The sequence below is a fragment of the Schistocerca cancellata genome, chromosome 3 (assembly GCF_023864275.1).
Source record: "Schistocerca cancellata isolate TAMUIC-IGC-003103 chromosome 3, iqSchCanc2.1, whole genome shotgun sequence".
Taxonomy (NCBI): Eukaryota; Metazoa; Arthropoda; class Insecta; order Orthoptera; family Acrididae; genus Schistocerca; species Schistocerca cancellata.
The window spans coordinates 459,232,641-459,256,895 of NC_064628.1; the positions used below are offsets into that span (position 1 = coordinate 459,232,641).

The 24,255-nt window shown below is 42.0% G+C and overlaps 1 protein-coding gene across 1 annotated transcript in view; it reads left to right on the plus strand.

Moving 5' to 3' along the window:
• The window catches only part of LOC126175231 (low-density lipoprotein receptor-related protein 6), a 333,797-nt gene that overhangs the window by 260,595 nt on the left and 48,947 nt on the right, over positions 1-24,255 (plus strand). Inside the window, exons 3-8 of the mRNA XM_049921865.1 lie at positions 15,820-15,939; positions 17,599-17,789; positions 17,903-18,193; positions 18,327-18,568; positions 18,677-18,840; positions 20,444-20,617. Coding sequence (XP_049777822.1) covers positions 15,820-15,939; positions 17,599-17,789; positions 17,903-18,193; positions 18,327-18,568; positions 18,677-18,840; positions 20,444-20,617 — 1,182 coding nt within the window. The remainder of the gene's footprint in view (positions 1-15,819; positions 15,940-17,598; positions 17,790-17,902; positions 18,194-18,326; positions 18,569-18,676; positions 18,841-20,443; positions 20,618-24,255) is intronic.

The window sequence follows — 24,255 nt, forward strand, 5'->3', positions numbered from 1 at the left end:
TCTTCCCGGCAAAATGTGTCCAGTGTACTCGCAACTACCTTGGCAACATGTGGGCATGCCCTCATGTAGCAAAGATTGTTTCGAATACGCTGCAGACGTTTTGCTGGATGGTCTTTATACATCTTCCCTACAATAACAAGTCGTTTACAGTCATCTATTTCCATCGCCCAGTGGTAATACGATAGACCACATTCACGGTGATATACATTGGACCACATCGGAGAAACAGTTTCCCTGCTGAAGCATAAAAGCGATGCCGCATGCGGGTAGGATTGTTGCGTGCCGTGTCCCCTCAGACTGCTCGTCAACAAACAAGAAGCTGCCTATATAAAGCGCAAGCAGATAGGAGGAACGAGACTTAAGGAAGTTTCAGAACAAAAATTAACTGCAGTTAATGTCTGGAGATGGTCCATCATGGAGAGCTGGACTCGTGCAATAAAAAGACGCGGGCAGATCAGGCTGGCACAAAAAGCGGAGGCGCCAATGGGGCGCCGGCGGCGATGTCGGTGGCGCCTCTGGCGGGTGCCGACTGAGCTGCTCAGCGCCCCACCGGCCCATCCTGTTTTCTCTTCGGCGTGCCGGACGTTGCCTGCCGGAGTGGCAGCCGAAAGATGCCGCCCGCACAGGCGCCAGTTACGTCTGTACCAGGAGGCAACCAACTCCGGATCTACGATATTTCCGAATTGGGGCGAATACTTGACAGAGGCGCACCCCCCCCCCCTCCTCCTCCCTCCATCGAATGTTTGAGATAGGACGACAAAAATAAAAAAAACCGTATTTTCTAAAATACGAGGGATGTCCAGAAGGTTATGTGCCGCATTTTTTCCTCCAACAATTCTTTATTGACTATAGTGAGAATTACACACATGGAAATAATGTTGTTTTATCTACACACCCTATTTTTCCACGTAATCTCCATCCCGTTCTGTCGCCTTCTTCCACCGCGAAACAAGGGTGTGTATGCCCTGTCGGTACCAACCTTTGTCCTGGTGGCGAAGTCAGTGCTTCACTGTGTGAATCACCTCCTCATCGTCCTCGAAATGTCTTCCACGAATGGCATCCTTTAATGGTCCAAACAAGTGGAAGTCCGAGGGGACTAGGTCAGAGCTGTATGGTGGATGGAGTAACACTGTCCAACCCTGTTTAGCGATGTGGTCAGCAGTCCTAAGACTTGTGTGGCGCCTAGCGTTATCGTGTTGCAGCAAAACATCTCCAGGGTTGCTGTAATGCCGACGTCACCGGAAGCGCGTCTTGAGTTTTGTTAATATGTTGACATGTGCTTCTGAATTAATGGTGCCGCCTCTTGGCATCGCATCAATGAGACTCACACCTTCACAGACCCAGACCACTGTGATCATGACCTTACCGGCAGAAGCAGTTACTTTGAATTTTTTCTTCTGTGGGGAGTTGGAATGGCACCATTCCATCGACTGTCGTTTTGTTTCGGGCTCAAAATGGGGAACCCAGATTTAATCACCTGTCAGAATCCGGGACAAGAAGGCCTCCCCCCTCAGCTTGAGACAAATGTTTTTTCTGTAACACACACCAATACAGAAAGTAACTGAAAAAAAAGCAATGAGACAAATAGAAATGATACTTTTATTCAAAGGCAATAACTCCCACTTAAGTCACTGTAATTCATGATGGTTCCCTATATATTAAAATTTGGAATATGGTTCGTAGTAGGGTGTGTGTTCATCACGGACAGCAGAGCGTGTTCTCCAAAGTGTTTCCCATGCTGGACAAAAGGGTAGTAAGGAGTTCATCATAGGGCATTCCATTTCTCCATCATTGGGATTGACATGACAACTACTGGATGGTCGCTGGTGCATGTGCATGTGCTGTAATCCGTCACCTCAATGCGTCCCACACGTGCCTGATGGAATTTAAGTCGCAGAAATGGGCAGGCCAGTCCTTTTGCTGAATATTCTCTCATTGCAGAGCTCTTCCAAATGCGCAGCTCTGTGCAGCCATGCATTGTCTGATATATGGAAAGCAGTGTGTACGTGTGTGTGTCCAGGATCTCCTCTCAAACCCGTGTATCGATTTCAGCTAAATTCGGCACAGAAACAGCAGGCCTCGTGGCTATCAGGACGGTTGGGCTTATAAGCTCCTAGCTCCAATAGGAGCGGAGATACGGGCGAAACCGTGCTTTCCCCTCCCTGGCTTATAGTATGCCTTGCATGACAGGTGTGCTGGGGGGTAACGGTATCGACATGCCAAATCAACCTGCTTTGGAGGGCAACCTACATGTCTTCTTCTTCTTGCGTTACGGCCTGTGAATGAAGGACCACGGGTAGCCCCTTCGTGGACTGCATTTTCCTCTTCTATTCCCAGAACCTCTTCATTCTTTCTCTTCTTCTCTCCCGCTCTTCTTCCGTGATCTTCAGTTTCCGTTTCTCCTGGCTGCTCCACTGGTGACACTCTAATCTTTTCCTGTATTCTTCTCTGTCATTGATCTCCGGCATATTGGTCGGTGTATATTTGTTCCTCCAATTTTCCTTTCCTTCGACCTTGATCCCCAATTCCAACCAGTGCTTCCGAGGTTCAACAACCCACTTGGTTTCTGTCTTTCCCCTTGTCCTCCCTGTTGTTTTCACACTCTCTTCGTCATTCTGTCCATACTCATTCTAATTACATATCCTTTTGAGTCTGATTTCTGTGGATATTCTTCTCATGTTCCGGTACAGTTCTTCCCTAGGTCTTCCCATCCACCTCTCTCCACCTCTTTTGGGACCTAGTATTTTTCTCTCTTCTTTCTCTAATTGTTCTGCCCCATTTCTCCCTAGTGTCATCGTCTCAGCAGCATATAATACTGCATTCCTCACCGTTGCCTTGTAGTGGCGTATCTTTGCCTCTGTGGATATATTCTTTTCATTGTATGTGTCTCTCGTCATGCAGAAGGCTGACCTCATCTTCTTTATCCTCTCTGTTATTCCCTCCTTGCTCCTGTTCCTTCCTGTTATAAATTCTCGCATTTATTTAAATTTGTACACCATTTGCACAGTGCCTTCCGGTGTTTCCCAGTCTGCAGTGGTATTTAATGTCTTTGTCTTGTTATAGGCGATCCTTAGTCCCACCTTTCTGGCTACCTTACATAAGTTGTCGAGTTGTGTCTTTGCGTCTTCTTCCGTCTCATTTAATATTGCTATGTCGTCTGCAAAGGCTAGGCAGTCCACTTGAGCCCTGTTGTCCTTTTTGTCCCCCACATGGGTCTTTGGTATTCCCATTTCCTCGTTTATTGCTCTCCACTGCCTGATCACTTCGTCCAGTGCTATGTTGAACAACAATGGTGACAATCCATCTCCCTGTTTAAACCAAATCTTGATCTCAAATTGTTCTGACAGTGCTCCTCTGAATCTCACCCTTGCTTTTGTGTCTGTCAGAATTTCTTTTATGAGTTCTTGTGTACTTCCATCAAGTCCTCTGTTCTTCAGGATCCTAACAAGAGTTTGTATGTCGATGGAGTCATATGCCTTTATGAAGTCCACGAAGGTTATTACTGTCTTTTTGTTTTTTAAGGCCCTATGTTCTATCAGTTGCTTCAGGATAAATATCTGTTCTATACGGCCTCTTCCCTTCCTGAATCCTGCTTGGTAGTCGCCAACTGTACTTTCTACCTGTTCTTCTACTCTCTTGAGCAATAGTTATGACAGCACTTTGTATCCGACCTCTTGAGCAATAGTTATGACAGCACTTTGTATCCGACCTCTAGTAGCGATACTCTTCTGTAGTTGTTTGCATCTCTCTTGTCCCCCTTCTTATGTATTGGTACTACAATTGCATTCTTCCATCCTTCTGGCAACTTCTTTGTTCTCCAGATCTCGTGAATTATGTTGGTCATGTTGTCTATTGCTTTGTTGCCTCCCCACTTTATCATCTCGGCTGCTACACCATCTTCTCCAGTTGCCTTATCATTCTTTAGATCGCTTATGGTACGTGCGACTTCATCCCTGGTTGGAGGGCGTAGCTCTCTCTCTTCTGTGTCAGTCCCCAGTCCCAGCTCTTCTTCAGGTGGTTCACAGTTCAGCAGGTCGTGAAAGTGCCCTGCAAAGATCCGACAGTTCTCCTTTGCACTAACAGCCAGCTCCCCTTTCTTATCTCTTATAAACAGTTCTCTACCCTTGTATCCAATCAGACTCTCTTTGAATTTCCCGAAAAAGTGCCTGCTGTTGTTTTTCCTGAAGTTGGTCTGAATCTCGTCCAATTCCTGCTTCATCTTCTGTCTTCTGGTCTATCTTATTGTTCGGGCCGCTTCCTTTCTTGCTCCTAAGAACACTTTCCATTTTTCTGGGTCCTTCTTGCTGCTCCAGTCTCTCCAGGCTTTCCTGGAGTCTCTACCGCTTCCTCACATTCTTGTTCCACCACCAGTGCTTCCGTTTCTTTTCTTCCTTTCCCCATAGTTCAGCCTGTTTCGCCATATTTCGCTTCATGTCGTCCCATTCATTGAATGATTCAATGCCTTCCTCATATCTGGATCGATTGTGTCTTAATTTGTCTCTGTCTACCTTTGTTTTCTGTTCTTCTATTCGTCTGTGGCAGTTTGGAATCCAGAGGCACTTAACTTCTGTAAGATAGTGATCCGATTCTATTCTTGTGTTCTTCCTGACCATTGTGTTCATGATCTCTTTAGCATTTGTCCAGCTGATTGCTATGTGGTCAATTTTGAATTCCCCAAGGCGGGTGCATGGGTTTGCCCATGTCTTTTTCTTGCACAGTTTGACCCTGAAGTGTGTTGTCATCAGTCTCATTTTTTGTTCTTGACACAGTTCAATTAGTCTTTCTCCATTTTTGTTTGTCCGCTGGTGTGCAGGGTACTCGTCCACTACTCCTTTGTGTTGCTTCTCTCTTCCAATCTGTGTATTATAATCTCCCACGAGTATCTTTACATGTCTAGCTCTTCCCAGAAATTATCTGCAACTGTCTTGTCTTTCCTGTTCTTGTCATTTGTAGGTGCATGTCCATTTATTATTGTATACTTTCTGTTCCCTGCTTGAAATGTCAGTGTTGATATCCTTTCTGACCTGCTCTTCATTTCAGTTATGCCATCCTCGTATCTCTTGTCCACTATGAACCCTGTAACAAAGCATCTAGGTGCATGTCTTTTCTTTCCCACTTTAACTTCTGGTTTCCCCTTCAGTATTATGAAGCCTTTTGACTCCACTGTATCTTCGTCAGTGTTTCTTGTTTCTTGCATCGCTAATATTCCAATGCTTCTCTCTTTCATCTCATCTATTACCTGTTTAAGTTTACCAGTCTTAATCATTGTCTGTACATTTATGGTTCCAATTCTGAAAGTCTTTTTGGTTTTAATCTTCTATGAGGCTCTTGGGAGCTCCGACGCTTCCCTTATGCACTTTTTGGCAGGTCCCCCAGAATCCGAATGCCTGCTTGCGTCGACCTTGGTCAACGGGGGATTGTCCCCCTGGGGTAATCTCGATTCCATAGTGCTATACATTCCATGAGCTAAAAAAATTTTTTTGATGGGACGCCTCATGTCCGTCCAGTTATACGACTGAAGTTGTTAGCCCCAGAACATCTGTTCAGGCCGCCTCTGACATGGGGGGACAGACGCCTTTGGTAGCCGCCCCTAACATGGAGTACAGCCGCTACCTGATATATGGCTCTTCTGCTCTCTTCGCCGTTGGGAAGCGACGTTCCTCTTCCGCCTTCGAGTCCGTTGGCCAGGCTTCGCCTCTAACCCTAGGTAGGGGCACTAACTGGGTGCTACCATCCGGAGCCAGATGGACCCAGGTTTTTTTACGAGGTTGTTACTCCTCCCCATGACTTGCGAGATGGGGCCCGGGCTTGGGACCGGCAATGGAGGAGTTACATGTCAGGTACAAGAAACAATTTCCCAGACCCTGCATGACAGACATGTTGTGGGAGTAGTACCAGCCTGCGTTATTGAACTATATTTCAGGGGCTACACATGCTGATGATCATGGCTGGGGACAAATTAAGGGGGAGGAGGGAATGGACAGAGAGATGAGAGGAGGTGGGGATGCATTAAGCACGTGCAAAAGGAAGAGAGTGTGGCAGAGATGTAAAGAGAGAGAGAGGGGCACGTGGATATGGTCAGAGGGAGTGGGTAGAAACATACGGTCAGAGAGAAGGTGTGAAGGAAATGGACAAGGACAGGGGAATGAGGAGGTGAAGAGATGAAGAGAACAAGGGGAGGAGATAGGCAAGAGGAGGAGGAGGAGGAGAAGGTGGCCACAGAGAGGGAAAGGAGGAAGTGTGTTAAATATATGTGACAAACACGTATGCAAGCAAAGCTGTGGGGAACAGGCGTTTTCACATCCACAACTTGAAATCGTGGGGTAGCAAAGCTGTGGGGAACAGGCGTTTTCACATCCACAACTTGAAATCGTGGGGTGGTAGGCTGACATTCATTACAAGGCCAAAAACACTGGTCCCCTTCTCTAACAGGACAACTTTGCTATTGTAAACCAATCCTACATTCTATGACGCGCATAGAAAGGAAATTCTCATACCTCACCATATGTCCATATGGACCAACATATGATTCTCATACAATTTCCAGTATTTGAATATTCGTTTTACTGTTCCATTTCTAAGATTAATATTATCCGTTATGGATGTCTCAGAACCCGTGACTGTTTATTCAGTGTAAATATATAAAACTGCAACCAGTTACTTTTTTGAAATAGTTATTTATTATTCCAAACCTTTTCAGGATCATCTTTAGATGGTTTTCCCTAAGTTACATATCTGTTTCTCCGGCCGTAGTGGCCGTGCGGTTAAAGGCGCTGCAGTATGGAACCGCAAGACCGCTACGGTCGCAGGTTCGAATCCTGCCTCGGGCATGGATGTTTGTGATGTCCTTAGTTTAGTTAGGTTTAACTAGTTCTAAGTTCTAGGGGACTAATGACCTCAGCAGTTGAGTCCCATAGTGCTCAGAGCCATTTGAACCATATCTGTTTCAAGTATAATGTTAGGTGCTGGCTTGCGACAGTACGGGCGGCTATTTTTGTTAGTATCCATCTGCCTGCTTCCATTGTGATGGCCACTTGGCACCATATCACACACTTTTACACAGTATGTATACATATACACTGTGCTAGCGAAACTTTACCAGCATCCACCACGTGCTGGATCCTAACAAAAAGAGCCGCCCACACTTCTCATGCCAGCACCCAGCATTATGCTTGAAATAGATGTGTAACTTTTGGAAAACCATCTGAAGATGAGCCTAAAAAGGTTCGAAAACCGGTTCGCGGAATAATAACTATTTCAAAAAAAAAGTGACTAGTTGCAGTTTTATGTGTTTACATTGTTCCACTTTTGGTTTTCAGTTGATTGCAGTACACGTTTTTAGTCTGACTCCATCAGAAGGTTCTGGAGCCCTGTTCGACGACCATATTAGAGTGTGTCTAGAATCGGTATAGCGTTTGCGGTAAAAATTGAATGTGGGGCAAAAGAAATTGCTTGAAATATATCAGCTCGGTGACAAGAAATGCACAACCTACTGCAGAAGTTTCTTGATGTTGAAAGCATCAGTGTATACATAAACAAAGTGTGGCCGTTAAGGATGAAGGTAAACATTGAAACTCTGCCAAATCAATTTTTCGCATTCTGTAATAATGAATGTCTAGGTTCTTCAGTTGTAATTCCAAATGGGGCTATGTAGCTATCTGTTTGAATCCAATGGTCGATGTTACGCACTGACTAATGTTATCACAAGTAGAGGGCAGATGCTTCGTACTTCCGCTTATGAGCGGAAGATTCTCTCATATCTCGTAGGATGGTGATTAGTCTACTACTGAGCTGCTGAATCTTTTGGCAAATAAATGTTCTCGTAAAGAACTGACGTCGAACGCACAGCAGAGTTTCAGGAGCCTCTATTAGTAAGGCGTTCGTCGGAGTCGATCGCATTGCTCCTGTGGCAGGATGTCGGAATTGTACTATGTCAAGGTTATGAAGTGCACGTTTAGCAGCACTGTCCACTTGTCAGAAGCTTCAATAACAACCTTTCGCAGTTCAGGCCGCTGGCAGATGTGTAGGCAGCGTCAGTGAGGTTCTGGAAGGTACCGACACGGATGTGGGCCATACCGACACCAGTGTCGTGGCCAGCTGTATTAGCTTTCTCGACTGGATTTAAATCCGGGGTGTTTGGTGGTCAGGCGAGTGCGGTAAACTCCTGATGCTCTTCAAGCAACGCAAGTACACTGCGAGCTGTGTAGCACGTTGCATTGTCCTGCTGGGAAAGGCCATCGTGCGGAGAAAGAACAAGCGGCATGTAGGGGTGAACATAGATGCAAAATTGTGTTGATCGAGTATGCCTTCCAGAATGACAAGATGGCCCAGAGAATGTCACGAAAACATTCCCCAGACCATAATGGCCCCTCCTCCGACCTGATCTCTTCCCGAGATTGTTACAGGGCCGTGCATGCCAACAGCCGTCTGTCCGATGGAGCATAAAAAGTGATTCATTTGAAAAGGTCACCTGTCGCCGCTCAGTGGATGTCCAGCTGCGTTATTGGCGCGCAAATTCCAGCTTTGATCGCAGATGAACAGCAGTCAGCATAGGTGCATGAACCAGACACTGAACGATCGTTGAGGAGATACTGTTGGTAGCACCTTGGTTCACCTGGGCGGTCAGCTGTTGAACACAGGAACACAGTTGGCGTTTTTGTCCGATCGGAATTTTTACCGTCGCCGCCGTACCAGTAGTGGGGCGTAGGATAGTATTGCGACGTACACATTGTGTGGAATACTGGACGATCGGATTATTTAACGCTGACGGCAGCAATGCAGCTACCCACTACAATCGACGGATGTTTTTTACTCTCCGCCGAAATGGTGGCCTGCGTGACTAAAAGCGCCGTTACACACCGTCAAGTCTGCCGCCGACCGCTGTCGTGTACGCGTTTAGAGTGGCGTAGTGGTGTGATTTAATCATGGCCGAAGTGGTTGTATTGACAATGAGTTATTGATTCATTTTGTACAAGAAAGGCCTGTGCTCTGGGACAAAACCTTGGACGTTTTTAAAGATAGGAACGCCACAAGGAGTGCGTGGCATGAAGTTTGTCTTAAACTTAGGAATGTTTTTGATAAGCTGGAAGACAGCGAAAAGAATGACTTTGGTTAGAAAAAACAGTTTTACCCATTTACTTTATAATGCTATTGAATTGTTGTTGTTGTTGTTGTTGGGGTCTTCAGTCCAGAGACTGGTTTGATGCAGCTCTCCATGCTACTCTATCCTGTGCAAACTGCTTCATCTCCCAGTACCTACTGAACCTACATCCCTCTGAATCTGCTTAGTGTATTCATCTCTTGGTCTCCCTCTACGATTTTTACCCTCCACACTGCCCTCCAATACTAAATTGGTGATCCCTTGATGCCTCAGAATAAGCCCTACCAGCCAATCCCTTCTTCTAGTCAAGTTGTGCCACAAACTCCTCTTCTCCCCAATTCTATTCAATACCTCCTCATTAGTTATGTGATCTACCCATCTAATCTTCAGCATTCTTCTGTAGCACCACATTTCGAAAGCTTCTATTCTCTTCTTGTCCAAACTATTTATCGTCCATGTTTCACTTCCATAATGGCTACAATCCATACAAATACTTTCAGAAATGACTTCCTGACATTTAAATATATACTCGATGTTAACGGATTTCTCTTCTTCAGAAACGCTTTCCTTGCCATTGCCAGTCTACATTTTATATCCTCTCTACTTCGACCATCATCAGTTATTTTGATCCCCAAATAGCAAAACTCCTTTACTACTTTAAGTGTCTCATTTCCTAATCTAATTCTCTCAGCATCACCCGACTTAATTCGACTACATTCCATTATCCTCGTTTTGCTTTTGTTGATGTTAATCTTATATCTTCCTTTCAAGACACTATCCATTCCGTTCAACTGCTCTTCCAAGTCCTTTGCTGTCTCTGACAGAATTACAGTGTCATCGGCGAACCTCAAAATTTTTATTTCTTCTCCATGGATTTTAATACCTACTCCGAATTTTTCTTTTGCTTCCTTCACGCTTGCTCAATATAGAGATTGAATAACATCGGGGAGAGGCTACAACCCTGTCTCACTCCCTTCCCAACCACTGCTTCCCTTTGATGTCCCTCGACTCTTATAACTGGCCTCTGGTTTCTGTACAAATTGTAAATAGTCTTTCGCTCCCTGTATTTTACCCCTGCCACTTTCAGAATTTGAAAGAGAGTATTCCAGTCTACATTTTCAAAAGCTTTCTCTAAGTCTACAAATGGTAGAAACATAGGTTTGCCTTTCCTTAAGCTAGCTTCTAAGATAAGTCGTAGGGTCAGTATTGCCTCACGTGTTCCAATATTTCTACGGATTCCAAACTGATCTTCCCCGAGGTCGGCTTCTACTAGTTTTTCCTAGTCCTTAACAGTCTTAAATTTATTTATTTTTTATTTGCAGTTTTATACTTACTAACAAATGCAAAGAATCAAAATTTTAAAAACGAATAAAAAACACCGTACGTTACACAAAAGGGAAAACAAGACACTAAAGCATAATTACAAAACAACAAAGATCTTACAATAACAACATCTCTGTCTCTAACATAATTGTGAAGCACAATACAGACCTTGACAACATCAGTAGCAAAATCAGGTTGTACATTCAAGGGACGATTAAATATTCGCCCTTTGTTACTGAGTATTCCGAAAGGGCACTCTATTTACTTGCTCTACACAGTCTGTAGTTAAATATCCTCCTTTTCAACAGTCAAATGAGTACCAGCGTAAGGTCTCAACAAATGTTTATGTAAGCCGAATGCAGCGTCAGCAACAAAGAAATAAGGTACTTTCGGGCTTTCTGTTCCTGGTAGGCACATCTCTTCCGGTAGATTATGTGAACCACTTTCAATTGATTTCCACAGCGTAGTGTCTTTGAAAATAAAAGAGTCACAGTCTTTTCCATAACTTCCAATTTCCAGGAAATATCAAAGCATTTTCCCGAAAGCTGGAACGCGCATTGACTACGGATTCAGTCGTATATTTTATGAATCGCATAGCTTCTAAATACGATTTCCGTTTGCTGCGCAATGAGAATAGGGCACTTCTGTAATGGACAATGTAATTCTTCACCTGCCTCTTGAGGTATACGTCGTAAGGGTGGTAGAACTGCATAGGCTCTGGAGGAATAACTTCTTAAATTAACACGTCTATATTCCGATTTCATTGACAACCAGGCCATCGTATAAAGAGGGATAACTATGCACATATCACGAGTCAACAATGTACAGAAACGCCTTCACTTTTATGTAAAGGCACAAAACTTTGTCAAAAAAATTGACGATAGGTATATTCGTGAGCTTTCCAGATTTTGTGGCTGTAGCACTCATGATGATGCTGTTCCGTTAACTGGTTTACGTCTTGTTGAACTCGAGAATTAAATTTGCCACTAACTTCTTGGAGACAAACAAAAACTGTTGGTAACAGTTTTTCGGAAACTGCTAATTCGTACTCCGCTGCAGAGTGAAAATCTCATTCTGGAAACATCCCCCAGGCTGTGGCTAAGCCATGTCTCCGCAATATCCTTTCTTTCAGGAGTGCTAGTTCTGCAAGTTTCGCAGGAGAGCTTCTGTAAAGTTTGGAAGGTAGGAGACGAGGTACTGGCAGAAGTAAAGCTGTGAGTACCGGGCGTGAGTCGTGCTTCGGTAGCTCAGATGGTAGAGCATTTGCCCGCGAAAGGCAAAGGTCCCGTGTTCGAGTCTCGGTCGGGCACACAGTTTTAATCTGCCAGGAAGTTTCAGTGGATATGTGGTTACCAAGCCTACGCGGGCATTGTGGCCGTGGCCAATGGCTGCAGGCAGCAAAGTCTCACAACGTGGTGCGATTCTTTCTAGGGGCAACACAGAATTCAGTGGCATCGTGTCGCCAAATAAACCTGCACCAAAGACAAGCGTACGTTTGATAAATTATTGGAAACAGCAAGATTGTTAGAACTTCAAACCACCAGTATAATTGATTACGTTTTAAGTGCAGATGAAACAGAATGTATCACGTCTCTGGTAAGAGAACGTTATGATTTTGAGGAGAGAAAGCTGTCTGTCAGTTGAAAAAAAAAGAAACCTATCATCAATTTTTGGAAAAAGTTTTGCGATCCGACCTAAAAATTTTCTATGTATTATTGACTCGTGGAGTGGGCCACGTTCGATGGCCTAGTTGTCGATGAAATCAGAATATCGACGTATTCAATAAAAGTCATTCCTCCAAAGTGCATGCCGTTCTGTCAACGCTATGACTACTGTCACTGACAGCTGAAGAATTACATTCGCCCATTACAGGAATGCCGTATTCTCATCGCACACCTAACAGAAATGACAAGTAGAAGGGATGTCCATAAATATTATAACAATGGATGTATGTATGCTCGGCCGGCCACGGTGGTCTAGCGGTTCTAGGCGCTCAGTCCGGAACCGCGCGACTGCTACGGTCGCAGGTTCGAATCCTGCCTCGGGCATGGATGTGTGTGATGTCCTTAGGTTAGTTAGGTTTAAGTAGTTCTAAGTTCTAGGGGACTGATGTCCTCAGATGTTAAGTCCCATAGTGCTCAGAGCCATTTGAACCATATGTATGCTCCACCTCTCCTCCTGAATTACGTGACCGATTTCAACCAAACCTGATACATATATCCCTCACTGTCAGGAAACAAACGCTGTGGCGGTAAGAACCACCTACCTGTCATAGTTCAGGGGATATGACGTTATTAACACTGAGGTGCGTTAAAAACAGCCGCTTCGTGTACGAAGTTGTTATACAGGGTGAGGCAAATAGAAGTAGTTAGGAGACAGAGTTGGAGGTTACGAAGAAACATAGCAGAGGAAAGGAAATACTGTACTAATCTGACCATAGTAGATCTTGAAAGTGACCGTAATTCATCTCTTGGCACGTTTGGGCCTTGGTCAGCAAGTCACTGAAGGTGGATCGAAGATGGCTGCTGCAGTCTCATCCGAAATGTTCTGCTGCAATTCTTTTTGCGATACGCCTTAGACTTGAGGGCTCCCCACAGAAAATAATCGCACACTGATAGATCGGGTGACCTTGGTGGCCACCTAGGGCCGCGACCAGACTGACCTCTGCTAACAACTCTGTCAGGCGAGAAGACTGCGTAAATGTACTCCAAGGGTCGGCCGGCTGTATGGGCAGTCGCTCCAGCCTGTTGGAAAATGGTTACTTTCAACATCTGCTATAGTCAGGTTAGGACTGTATTTCCTTTCCTCTGCTGTGTTTTATTGTGCCCTGGAACTCTGTTCTCTGGGCAAGTTGCATTTTCTCCACTCTGTATATTTATTCTTTACTACTAAGACTCCAACAGTCCAGTCAGCTCAAGGAAGTCGCAGACGTTTGGCAGCGTGTTCGAGAGCTTTCAACTGCGAAGCGCAAATGACAGTAGGCGAAAACAATAGCGCTATGAAGAGGCTGTTCCATAGAGACGTCTACAAAACCGCGTTATGGAAGCGCGAAGCAGTTGCGCCCACCGTACAGAAACTGTTCGGGGTTACTTTACTTATACGTCAGTATATTATGCGTTTTTCTTTGTACGATAGTTAACATTTTAAAGGTGTTTTCACAAATAGGTGGAAATCAAATTTTTTCGATGTTACACTAAAAACACAGTTCATTTTTAGTTTTCGTTTGTAATAGAAAATAGGCCAAATGGATACTCAGACAATGTTGGGTTTGTCAGTTAGTAATTAAAAAACACTCTCTTTGATCCGTAACCATTTGCAGGCCCCAACTTTCGAGAAAATGCTTTGATGTGCTTGATTTGTTGTGAAAGTGTCGCCAGATGGTGTTTAACAACATTAACAAGGTTTCTTTTTGTAATCATTTTCACACTACAAATGTGACTGCGGCGTATACGCGTTCGCACGTTGCTGGCGGTGCTTCGAATTTCTATGCTTTTTGCTGTTTTTGTGCCATATATGACTATTGGGAATGCAGTGCTTCTCTTAAAGTATAAAAGCTTAATATCAAAGCAAAAATTGAAATACTAGAATTTATATGTTTTTAATTTTCAGTTACTGTTAGTTATGTAAGGTTATATACGATTTGTAGTAATAAAATTTATCTTTAATAATATTTGAAATACGCATTTCTTTGGTTAATAATCCCATTATAATTCTCGATGTCACAAAAAATATTGATGTCATTGACGTAAAGAAAAATAAACAACAACATACGTTTGGATTCGAGCACTGAGCGCAAAAATTGAGAACTGGGCTCTTACCTTTGCCACTACCCCACCGAATCACTTGGTTTAACGCCGCGCGCGAGAGCTGATGAAGTAGCAACAAAACTTCGTCATTTTCTCGCAAACTATCGAGTGTTGGAACCTAAGAGAAAATAGGTGTCCCTTTATTCTCAGCTTACTTTCGCTAAGCGAAGTTCGGACTGTCCAGCGAACGACCCATAGTGGGTCCCCCGTGTCAGACAATATTTGAGTCACAGTAAGTTGACCCCTCACAGTTGCAGTGGGCTGGACGCAGCAGGTTCGTGAGCCTGCATCAGCCAATAGCGTAATTTCGTAAACTCTATGGCAACGACGCAATGTTGTCACAGCTGCATAGATGGCTATTGTTTCCGGGAATCGTTAGCGCCAGGTTTTCACAGGGAACAGATTCCGCCCATTCATTTGATTTGTTGGTTTTCGAAGGATTGTTACGTATAGGAAAGAATTTCACGTCTTTTGCTGTCGCTTTTTGAGTTTGCTTATTGCATTCCACACATCAAAGGTCTTTTTGCTTTTTTAAAAGCCCCCTATCTTGTACATCTGCCTTCTGGTATTGCAGATAATCTTCTGATGAGTAGATCTTAAACCGCTTATGTACTAGTCGGCGTTGGCCAACACTCGTGAGCATTTCGTATTCCACAGTATCACCGGCCTTCTAACCTGTAACAAAGTAGCATGCGTTTGGGGACAGAGAGGTGTGCTGGGTCATTTAACACCTTGCGGAATGCGTAGTAGACTACATTTCTGGTACCTCGGTAGTTGAATTCTCTGTGTGTGTATTCTTTAGTAGTGCTAGTTTGATTTGTTGGTTTTCGAAGGATTGTTACGTATAGGAAAGAATTTCACGTCTTGTGCTGTCGCATCTTCCGTCCGAATAATAGGGAAATAATCTGATCCTAATGTGGCGTGCAGTATCGACCAAATATAAACTTTGACAGTTGGTTCGGGCATAACGTGATATATACAACAGAGCCGCTGTCGTGGGGAACAGACATCAAAGTAACTGACTAATCATTGAGGCTCATAAAGAGTGATTATCTGCTATTGAACTGACTGAGCTTTGTCCTGGATCGTCTGTCAACACAGTGCGTTCGGATCTGTTTCGCTTCTCTGGGAGAATATGGGTGAAAGGTACAGAATGTAATTTAATTCTTACTACTGTTAGTAGCAGCTTTGCGGTTGGAGAATTGATCTGTACTTCTAGGAACGTATTTTTTTTTTTTTTCGTAGCAGTGTAGTAACACCTTCTTTTCCATCTGGTATATCAGTCCTGATAGCAGAGAATCCTTTGAAATTGATATGTCTTTCTGCTTTTACGTTTGGGAAATGCAAGCTGCAGATATACTTTTTGTACGAACCTGTCATGGCAGGATCTATCAATACTTTTTCCCCTCTTATTCTGTTTTCTGCCGAGTATGTCCATGGTAACGTCGCACCATTTCGTTGAACCCGCCCGGCGGACAACCATAGTACTTTGTATGAAGTTAAACTTGCCGGAAAGACAACGAGGTCATATGATATGTTGTTATCAGTGCGATTAACTAGCTGCGAATATTGATTGTTATATTTTTGCAGGGGCTTGTTGCTGCAGGAGCAGTGGACTTCCTATACGATGAAGGACTGTTGTGTTGGACAGACAATGGACTGGAGATGATACAATGCGTTTCCTATGACGGGAAGGTTCCTGGAGCCAAGGTACGTACATATCTTCTCCAAGGGAGCCCCGAATTTGTTACGACGGCATATTGCGTTAAACACGATTCCTCCAGCAATTTCAGATTCCGTCGCTTAAGTTTTCCTCGCGGAAAAAAACAGGACACATCATTTAACAGCAGTATCAGAAGAATAGATTACTACGCGCCAGGAAGCGTTGAGTTGAAGACAGGCACAATGAAAAGACTGCTACACATTTAATTTTTCGGAAGAAAATCATCCTTCCGATATAAAACACACACACACGTTCGCTTAGCGACCGGAGACAGTAGCCATGTGCATATGAGCCGAGCTTGCAAGAAAGAGTGTGTGTGCGTGTGTGTGTGTGTGTTCTTTTTCGGAAGAAGAGCTTTTGTCCGAGAAATTAAATGTTTTGTAGTGGGACAGCAGGACGAATACAGTCGTATCGTGTGATATTTAGAGGATGCTTTGAGAATGTAGTTACTATTGATGCGGTACAGTAAATAAAGGACAATAGATAGATTTCCCGTTTCTCTTTACTTCTTGCGTGCGTATAGGCAAATGAATGAAAACAGCACGCTAGGATTTGAGAAATAACTATTCTTAGCTCCAAAATCGCAATAAAAGACAGTCGACAGGAACCCTGTGTCATTTGTAAATCCCGACGTCTCACGCAGCTCCTCAATGGCACATTCTTTAGATATAGCAAGAACATTTATATTTAGCCGTTAAGAAAATAGCCAACCCATCGAATCATGTGAAATGAAATGCCTCATGTTCTTGAAGCGGAAATTACTGTTTACGCGATAACGCCAACATCACTAATATCAATCTTCATAGAAATTAAGTTCAGTTTCAGCTTTCGCGAGTCGACTGTGGAACCAGATCCAAATTTTTAATAGCGATAGGCGCGCCAATCATTTTTTTTTTTCTGTAATTGCAACGTAATCGTTCTGTTACGGTTTTAGAATATTAAAACCACCTGGTAATCTCATAGCTCATAATGCAGGGCAGTGATCATCATCCTCCTCCACTTTTCTATAATTGCAAACTGTGAAGTGTGTGTGTGTAGGGGGGATAACCCTTTGTTTATATTTCCTGGTCCTATAAGACAGTTGCACGTAAACAAATATGGCCATTGAAAATTGTTTCACTACATTTCCACACTTTGCTGAACACGAAAACGGAGAGAGAGAGTTTGCCGCAGATAAAGTTGTCAGGAAGCGACGCAAACTTGGGAATATTCAGAGAATCGTGTCTACAATGACGCTTGATGCTAATGTGCCGTTTGGAGCTGTATTTCTGCCACAGGATAAATCTAATGTATGTTGTCAGTATTTTCTAATACATTCTAGGGTTTTGGTCTATAAAACTGTGGCATGTCGTGGCGAGTTTAAATTTTTAGGAGTGCAGTGCAAACTTGTTGAACATGAGCACAAATTTTAGTTTTATTGTACAGCATATACCTATAAATAATATGTTTGGTGTGTGATGACAAAAATGATTTATCAACATGCTTGATCTCAACAGCTACTTTATTGCTATAATGCTGAGCTCCTGTCAGTGCTGCACGGGATATGCAACACAAAGGCAATCTTTTCCCTCTAGTTCATTCTATTAAGTTTCCATTCCTATGCTATTATTTTGGTGATTAATTTGTTGTATGCATGTGTCCTGCAGATCGATGTTCTTACAACTGGATTAAGTTCTCCAGATGGCCTAGCATGTGATTGGTTCACCAAAAAAATCTATTGGACTGATGCAGAAACAAACAGAATTGAAGTTGTATCTATTAGTGGTGAACACAGGAAGGTACTGTTCTGGGAAGATATAGACCAGCCCCGAGCAATAGCACTTGATCCAATGAGAGGGTATGTACTTTGATGTTTCCATGAGTAATTAAGTTTTTATTTACATTGTGTAACACCATAGATATTTTTGTTCACAACTTTATTGTTTTAATGCATCCAAATATTTATTCCAGCCTTATGTTTTGGACTGACTGGGGTGAGATTCCAAAAATTGAACGCGCTGGAATGAATGGTGACAACTTGACGCGCAAGGTCCTTGTGATAGAGGACATAATGTGGCCTAATGGCCTCACTTTAGATTTCAACAATTCCAAAGTCTATTGGCTGGATGCTAAGCTGCTATTTCTTGCTTCAGTTGATTATGAAGGGAACAACAGACACAAGTTTGCTAGTCAAGATTTAAAATGTCCATTTGCTGTTTCTTTTTTCCATAACAAGCTGTACTTCACTGACTGGGAAACATGGTAAGCTCATTGTTTCTTTTGAATGATTATTATTTTATTGAATTATTGTAGTACATGTGAGCAAAAAGTAGCTGAGTAATATCTTCATGTATGACAGGTATGTAGTATAATGAAATGATCTTTATAATTGTAGGGGCATACATTCTTACAATCTGGAAGAAGGTGGGAAGCCAAAGGAAATAGCTCACAACAAGGACATAATGCCCCTCGATATTCGTGTGTGGGATAAGAGCCGTCAGCCTAAAGGTTATTCACCATGTCAAACAAATAATGGTGGTTGCTCTCATTTATGTCTTCTGTCACCCAGACCTCCAGGCTTCACTTGTGCTTGCCCCACTGGAGTAAAGCTGCTGGATAACCGTACCTGTGCCAACGGTATTGTATGATTTACATGTAATGTAGAGAGTAAGTTGGGATGTGTTGAAAGAATTCTATTACTCCTTGTCATGTAAATATTGCCATTATGCCAATTGTTCTTTTCAGGGCCTCAAGAGCTGTTAATTCTCGTACAAAGAACAGATATTTCTAAAATATCACTTGATTCTCCTGATTATACAAATTTTATTCTACCTCTTAAAAATGTGAGGCATGCTATTGCAATAGATTTTGATCCAGTTGAAAATTTTATCTATTGGACAGATGATGATGTGAGTACTGATAGTTTTAACAGTAATATTACTGTGTAACTTGTTTTAAACTTTATCTGTGTTTGCCAGTCACTACTGGTACACAAGTGGTGTTGATGAGAATATACCATGATCTACATGCCTTTTAATAACATCTTACATATCACTTACATCCCATTATTTGTTTACATACTAATCGCTGCAACCAAGTTAACTAATTTTTTAGAAAAATAGTAATATATCACAAACACTTAAAAGTTCTGCCAGGTGTCCAATTTCCATTTGAATGCTATATTTTGAGTCTTTTATTGTCTTCTGCTGATCCTTCATTGCTCTCACTTGCATATCTGAATCCAATATGTCTCTTATTGTCTTATGGTATTCAGCTTGCCAAAAAGAAATCTTAGATGATCTTCTGTAGCATGAAAGGCAAGTGAGAGGGATAAGCAGCAGCAGCAGCAATACTGGGTAAGAGGGTTTACAAATCTGAAAAAAATTATGTATGAAGTTACCATTTTCACTTTGGCTGTTATGTAACTAGAGGAATGTAAGCATTTACTGATTAACACAGTTTTCCATATTCTGGAATCCATGTAGACGAAAAAGTAGTGTCTTCATATTTTGCTATTATTTTGCAGGGTGCAGTGCAATTTTATTGTATGTTTATTTCAGACAGAAAGTCACTTACCTCTCTTTATTTTTTAATTTACCTTTAAACATTAAAGAGTTCTGTAACCATTGTTAAACTAATTCAACGTTAAATTGATCTCTACATTTTCTCCACTTGCTTGTAGTTAATATTTGTACATATCTCAAACAAAGGCTGTGATATGGTCTAAAAGATAAATGGAAGTAGGCTAGTGGCCATAATTACCAACGGGGGAAACAATGATGTGATTGAATCAGTTATATGGGAGCAAAACTTAGAGCATGTAAATATGGGAGTTAAATTGTTGTATTGCTATCTTCTGATGTCATTAATGACTCTTAAAAATAAGATTTTGAAATGTACTGTATGGTTTCTAGAAAGTCAAAGTATCACATTTCAGTCTAACCACCATCTCAACCTACACCTTCTATTCACCATAAGCTAGTCAAACAACTAGTGACAGGATCGCATTGCTCAGCTCATGTCGTGCATTTAAAAAAAAAAAAAAATAAATAAATAAAGAAAATAAAGAAAATTCAAATTGAAGTACGCAATTCACCCAAGCTACATTTTACTTAGTACCCTTCACAATACCAATAGAATAACTTCATATAATACATTACAGTATACAATACTAAAATAATGACCAAGTGTACAGGACTGTGGGCCAGGGCGGTTCCTTCTTTGAGTGCTGGATGGAAATAAGAACACACTAGAAAACACCATCTTTTATCCTTTTCGTCATTGGCCTACATATAAGTATACTTCATACTTTCGCCAACTTCATGTGTGCCCTTCTTTCAATAGCAAGGAAGAAATCTTACCATACAGAGGGGTAAAGATTATCCCTGACAGTAGTATGTCTCTGTGCTCAAGCTGTCTGTTTTAATTTATAGCTGCTTTATTTATGATCCTGTTTCTCTGTCAGTCACAACATCATTTTTTAGAGTTGCTCTTTTCTGCTGCTGCCTACAGGCCAAGGCAATAAGACGAGCTCATCTGAATGGAACAGGTCAGGAAGATCTAATCGTGACAGAGGTGGGCCATCCTGATGGAATTGCCGTTGACTGGGTGGCACGTAATATGTACTGGACAGATACAGGGATGGACCGTATTGAAGTGGCACGTCTGAATGGTGAATTAAGAATTGTAAGAGCATCATTAAGTATTGTGTTCAGTAGTTAGTTATTCATTTGCGAGGTATGCCTTCTATTGCAGTGTTAAGTACTGTAGTTTGTAGATCTCTCTCTCTCTCTCTCTCTCTGACTATACATAAAATTATGTGTTTATAACACAGTCTAATGCCAGATACAGCTCTGTTTATAACCACTGTGTCGTTTGTTTCTGTTGCCATTTTGTATCTATAATTTATACATGCTTATTTTATGGTCATGTATTGTACACAATTATGTCTAAATGCATCTCATAAATTTCCAGGATGTGTAGTGTGTGCTGGGTAGTTGCTGATTTGAATAGGTACCCACATCTGAGATGAACTCTTCCTGTGCTACAAGTACAAATGTGAACAATAAAGATTTCCAGTCTTTGTGGAATGTAACTGTTTCAGTACTTTCCTATGATTGCTAACTTCTATGTTTGTAATCAAGTAACTAATCTGGCAAGAATGCCCAGTGCTAAGCTACATGTGAAATGTGAAAATATTCACCTTACGTGCTATATCTCTACGTCCACTGGTCATCCATGTCGGATTCTACTATAGTAGTGATGGCAAGTGTGTAACGTGGTTACCAAATTAATTTTTACACACATGTCTGTAATTAAATATTCATTTTATGGACACATTGAGCCACATAAAGTCTCTGTTTTATCTGAGTGAATTATAGCATGGAGCTCTTTAGGACGCGACTGCTTTATTTCTCTGTACGTAATATTCGCTTATTATCATATTCCAAACAAAATGTATTGTAATTGTACTAGATATTTTACTTGCTTTGTAGTTGTTAATGGCTTTGGTAGCTTCCAATAGAACATCACATTTGCTTTTTTTTTAAAAAAGTTTTTCAATATTTTTTAATTTTTTAAAACTATTTGCGTACTTAAAAGCTAGTTGTCTTGTGAGGTCAACTCAAATGCGGTATTAGGAGAAATGATAGATGGAGTATCCAGTGCAGTATTTTTTGTGTGTGTTATAATGAATAGGCATTTCTACATGAAGAGTCATGCACTATATACTGTCGTAAGATGCTTGACTTTTTTTTTTTTTCATAAGGTAACATTCAGTTTAAAAAATGCACACATAAATGAAGAATATAATATATGCTGTGAAATGACAAGACAGCTTATAATTTCCTCTGTTTTCCCCTGAAGCAGTTTACCATTTGTAACATTTACTGTTTGGGAATAATTTACTAGTGAACTGCCTGAATGCAAAGGTCTCTGAATTTAGCAGTTTCAGTTGTATCACTTCCAGGAGCATTAGTCTCTCATGTTTAAAGTGATCAATGATACGTAACAAGAACTGGTAAACTTAAAAATAAACAATCACATACACGAGGCTTTACCACTGATTAGCCAGTGTGTGCATGGAAGACTGTTTATACAAAAGGTACTAGTATTTTTTTTAAATAATCCTGAATCCTGTACATTCATATGTTGTAACCAAAGCTTTAACTGCTCATATGTTTTTCATAGCTGTTGTACATGTAGCATCAAGAAGGAAGAAGGGTAGATTGCAGTTAACATGCTATAAACACCAAGCTATTTGTGATGGACCTCATGTTTAGATTGCACAAGGTTGGGATGGAAATCAGATATGTTGTTTCTAAAGAATCATCCTGCATTTGCCGTACACAATTTAGGGAAACCACTGAAGACCCAAATCATGTTGGCCTGAAACAGATTTGAACCTCATTTCTCTACAATGAGTGTCCATTGCCCTAACCATTGCATCATCTCAATTGGTTTTACGAGGGCGAGTCAAATGAAAACGTTAAATTTGTAAGAATAAATCGAAATTTCGTGCCATTATCCTGTAAGTTGGTAAGCATGCAAAAAACAGTGTGCAGAATGCCCTGTAGGTGGCAGCCTAGTGCAGATGCTCACATACCGTCGCAGTATCAGTATAAAGATGGCCGCCCCACTTGCGACTTGCACCAGGGAAGAACAGCATTCTGTTATTCAGTTTTTGCATAGTGAAGGTGTGAAACCTGTTGAAATTCATCAACGAATGAAGGTTCAGTATGATGATGCATGTTTGTCACAGCAGCAAGTCTACGAATGGAGTAGGAAGTTCGCAAATGGTGTGACTTCAGTGGAAGATACTTCTCGTCCAGGCCAGGCACAATAAGTTGTGACTCCACAGAACATTGCAGCAGTTGAAGCCATAGTGAAGGAAAACTGCCGAGTGACACTGAATGACATTGCAGCATATTTACAGATTAGTCATGGGTCAGCACACCACATTGTGCGTGATGAGCTCCAGTTTCACAAATTGTCTGCAAGGTGGGTGCCACGGCAGCTGACTCCTGAAATGAGAGAACAACATGTTGATGTTTGTGAAGAACTTCTTCGGCACTTTGAACGAGAAGATGATGGCTTCCTTGCAAGAATCGTTACTGGGACAAAACATGGGTTCACTTCCACCAACCGGGAACGAAGTGAGCGAGCAAGGAATGGCACCATTCCTCATCACGAAAACCAAAGAAGTTTCGAGCAGAACCATCAGCAGGGAAGGTTACGCTCACTCTCTTTTGGGACGAAAAAGGCGTCATTTTGGAGCATTACATGCCTAGAGGGACCACTGTCACCAGTGCAACATACACAGATCTCCTAAAAAATCATCTGTGGCCTGCAATGAAATCAAAGCGATGTGGATTCCTGTCAACAGGTGTCCTTTTGCAACATGACAATTCGAGGCCCAGCACTGCCTGTACAACAGTTGCAACAATCACAGACCTGCATTTTGAGTGTCTTCCTCATCCACCATACTCACCAGACCTTGCCCTAAGTGATGTCCATATGTTTGGACCACTCAAAGACGCAATGTGAGGAAAGAAGTTCCGTTCTGATGAAGAGGTACGCTATGCAGTGCATGAGTGGTTGCACAGACTACCAAAAGAATTTTTTTCTAAAGGAATTTATGCACTTTGTAATTGCTTGAGGACTTGCATTGAGCGTGGGGGAGATTATGTTGAAAAGTAATACAGCTTTGTACCACTTCTGCACAATAAATAATATTTAAAAAAATATTTAAGGTTTTCATTTGACTCACCCCCGTATATAAAAAAAAGTCACACTAAACGCAGGTAACTGGCATTTGGTCTTGCTGTACAGTATTTCTCAAATGCTGGCAGTGGAGAAGTGCTTTGATGATGCTCTTCACTTAGGTTGACTTTCTTCATCTCTCTGTGAATTGAATGTTGCTGCCTTGTGGATCTATTAAAGGAAGACCACTGTATGAAACACCATCACTTGTTAAAACACCTTTTGTATTTCTGGACCAACACTCAAAGATGAACTTTACCTCAGAATTAAGTAATGTTGTTACGGTGATTAGAATAGTGTAATGCAACAAGGATAACTCTCATCCATAGCAAGAACCCTGTGTGCTGTGTGAATAGGTACAACTCTTGTCAGTTCAACAAATTGCAGTTTGTTCCCTACCTACAACCCCCCCCCCCCCCCCACCCTGCACCCTCCCCTCCACTGGTGACCATGCATGTGACTGTAGAAATATCTAGTTATCAACTGCATCAAATTCATTGACAGTGAGGAGTGGAAATGTGTGACTGTGCTAATGGACAATGTGTGTGCTTACAACATTTTAT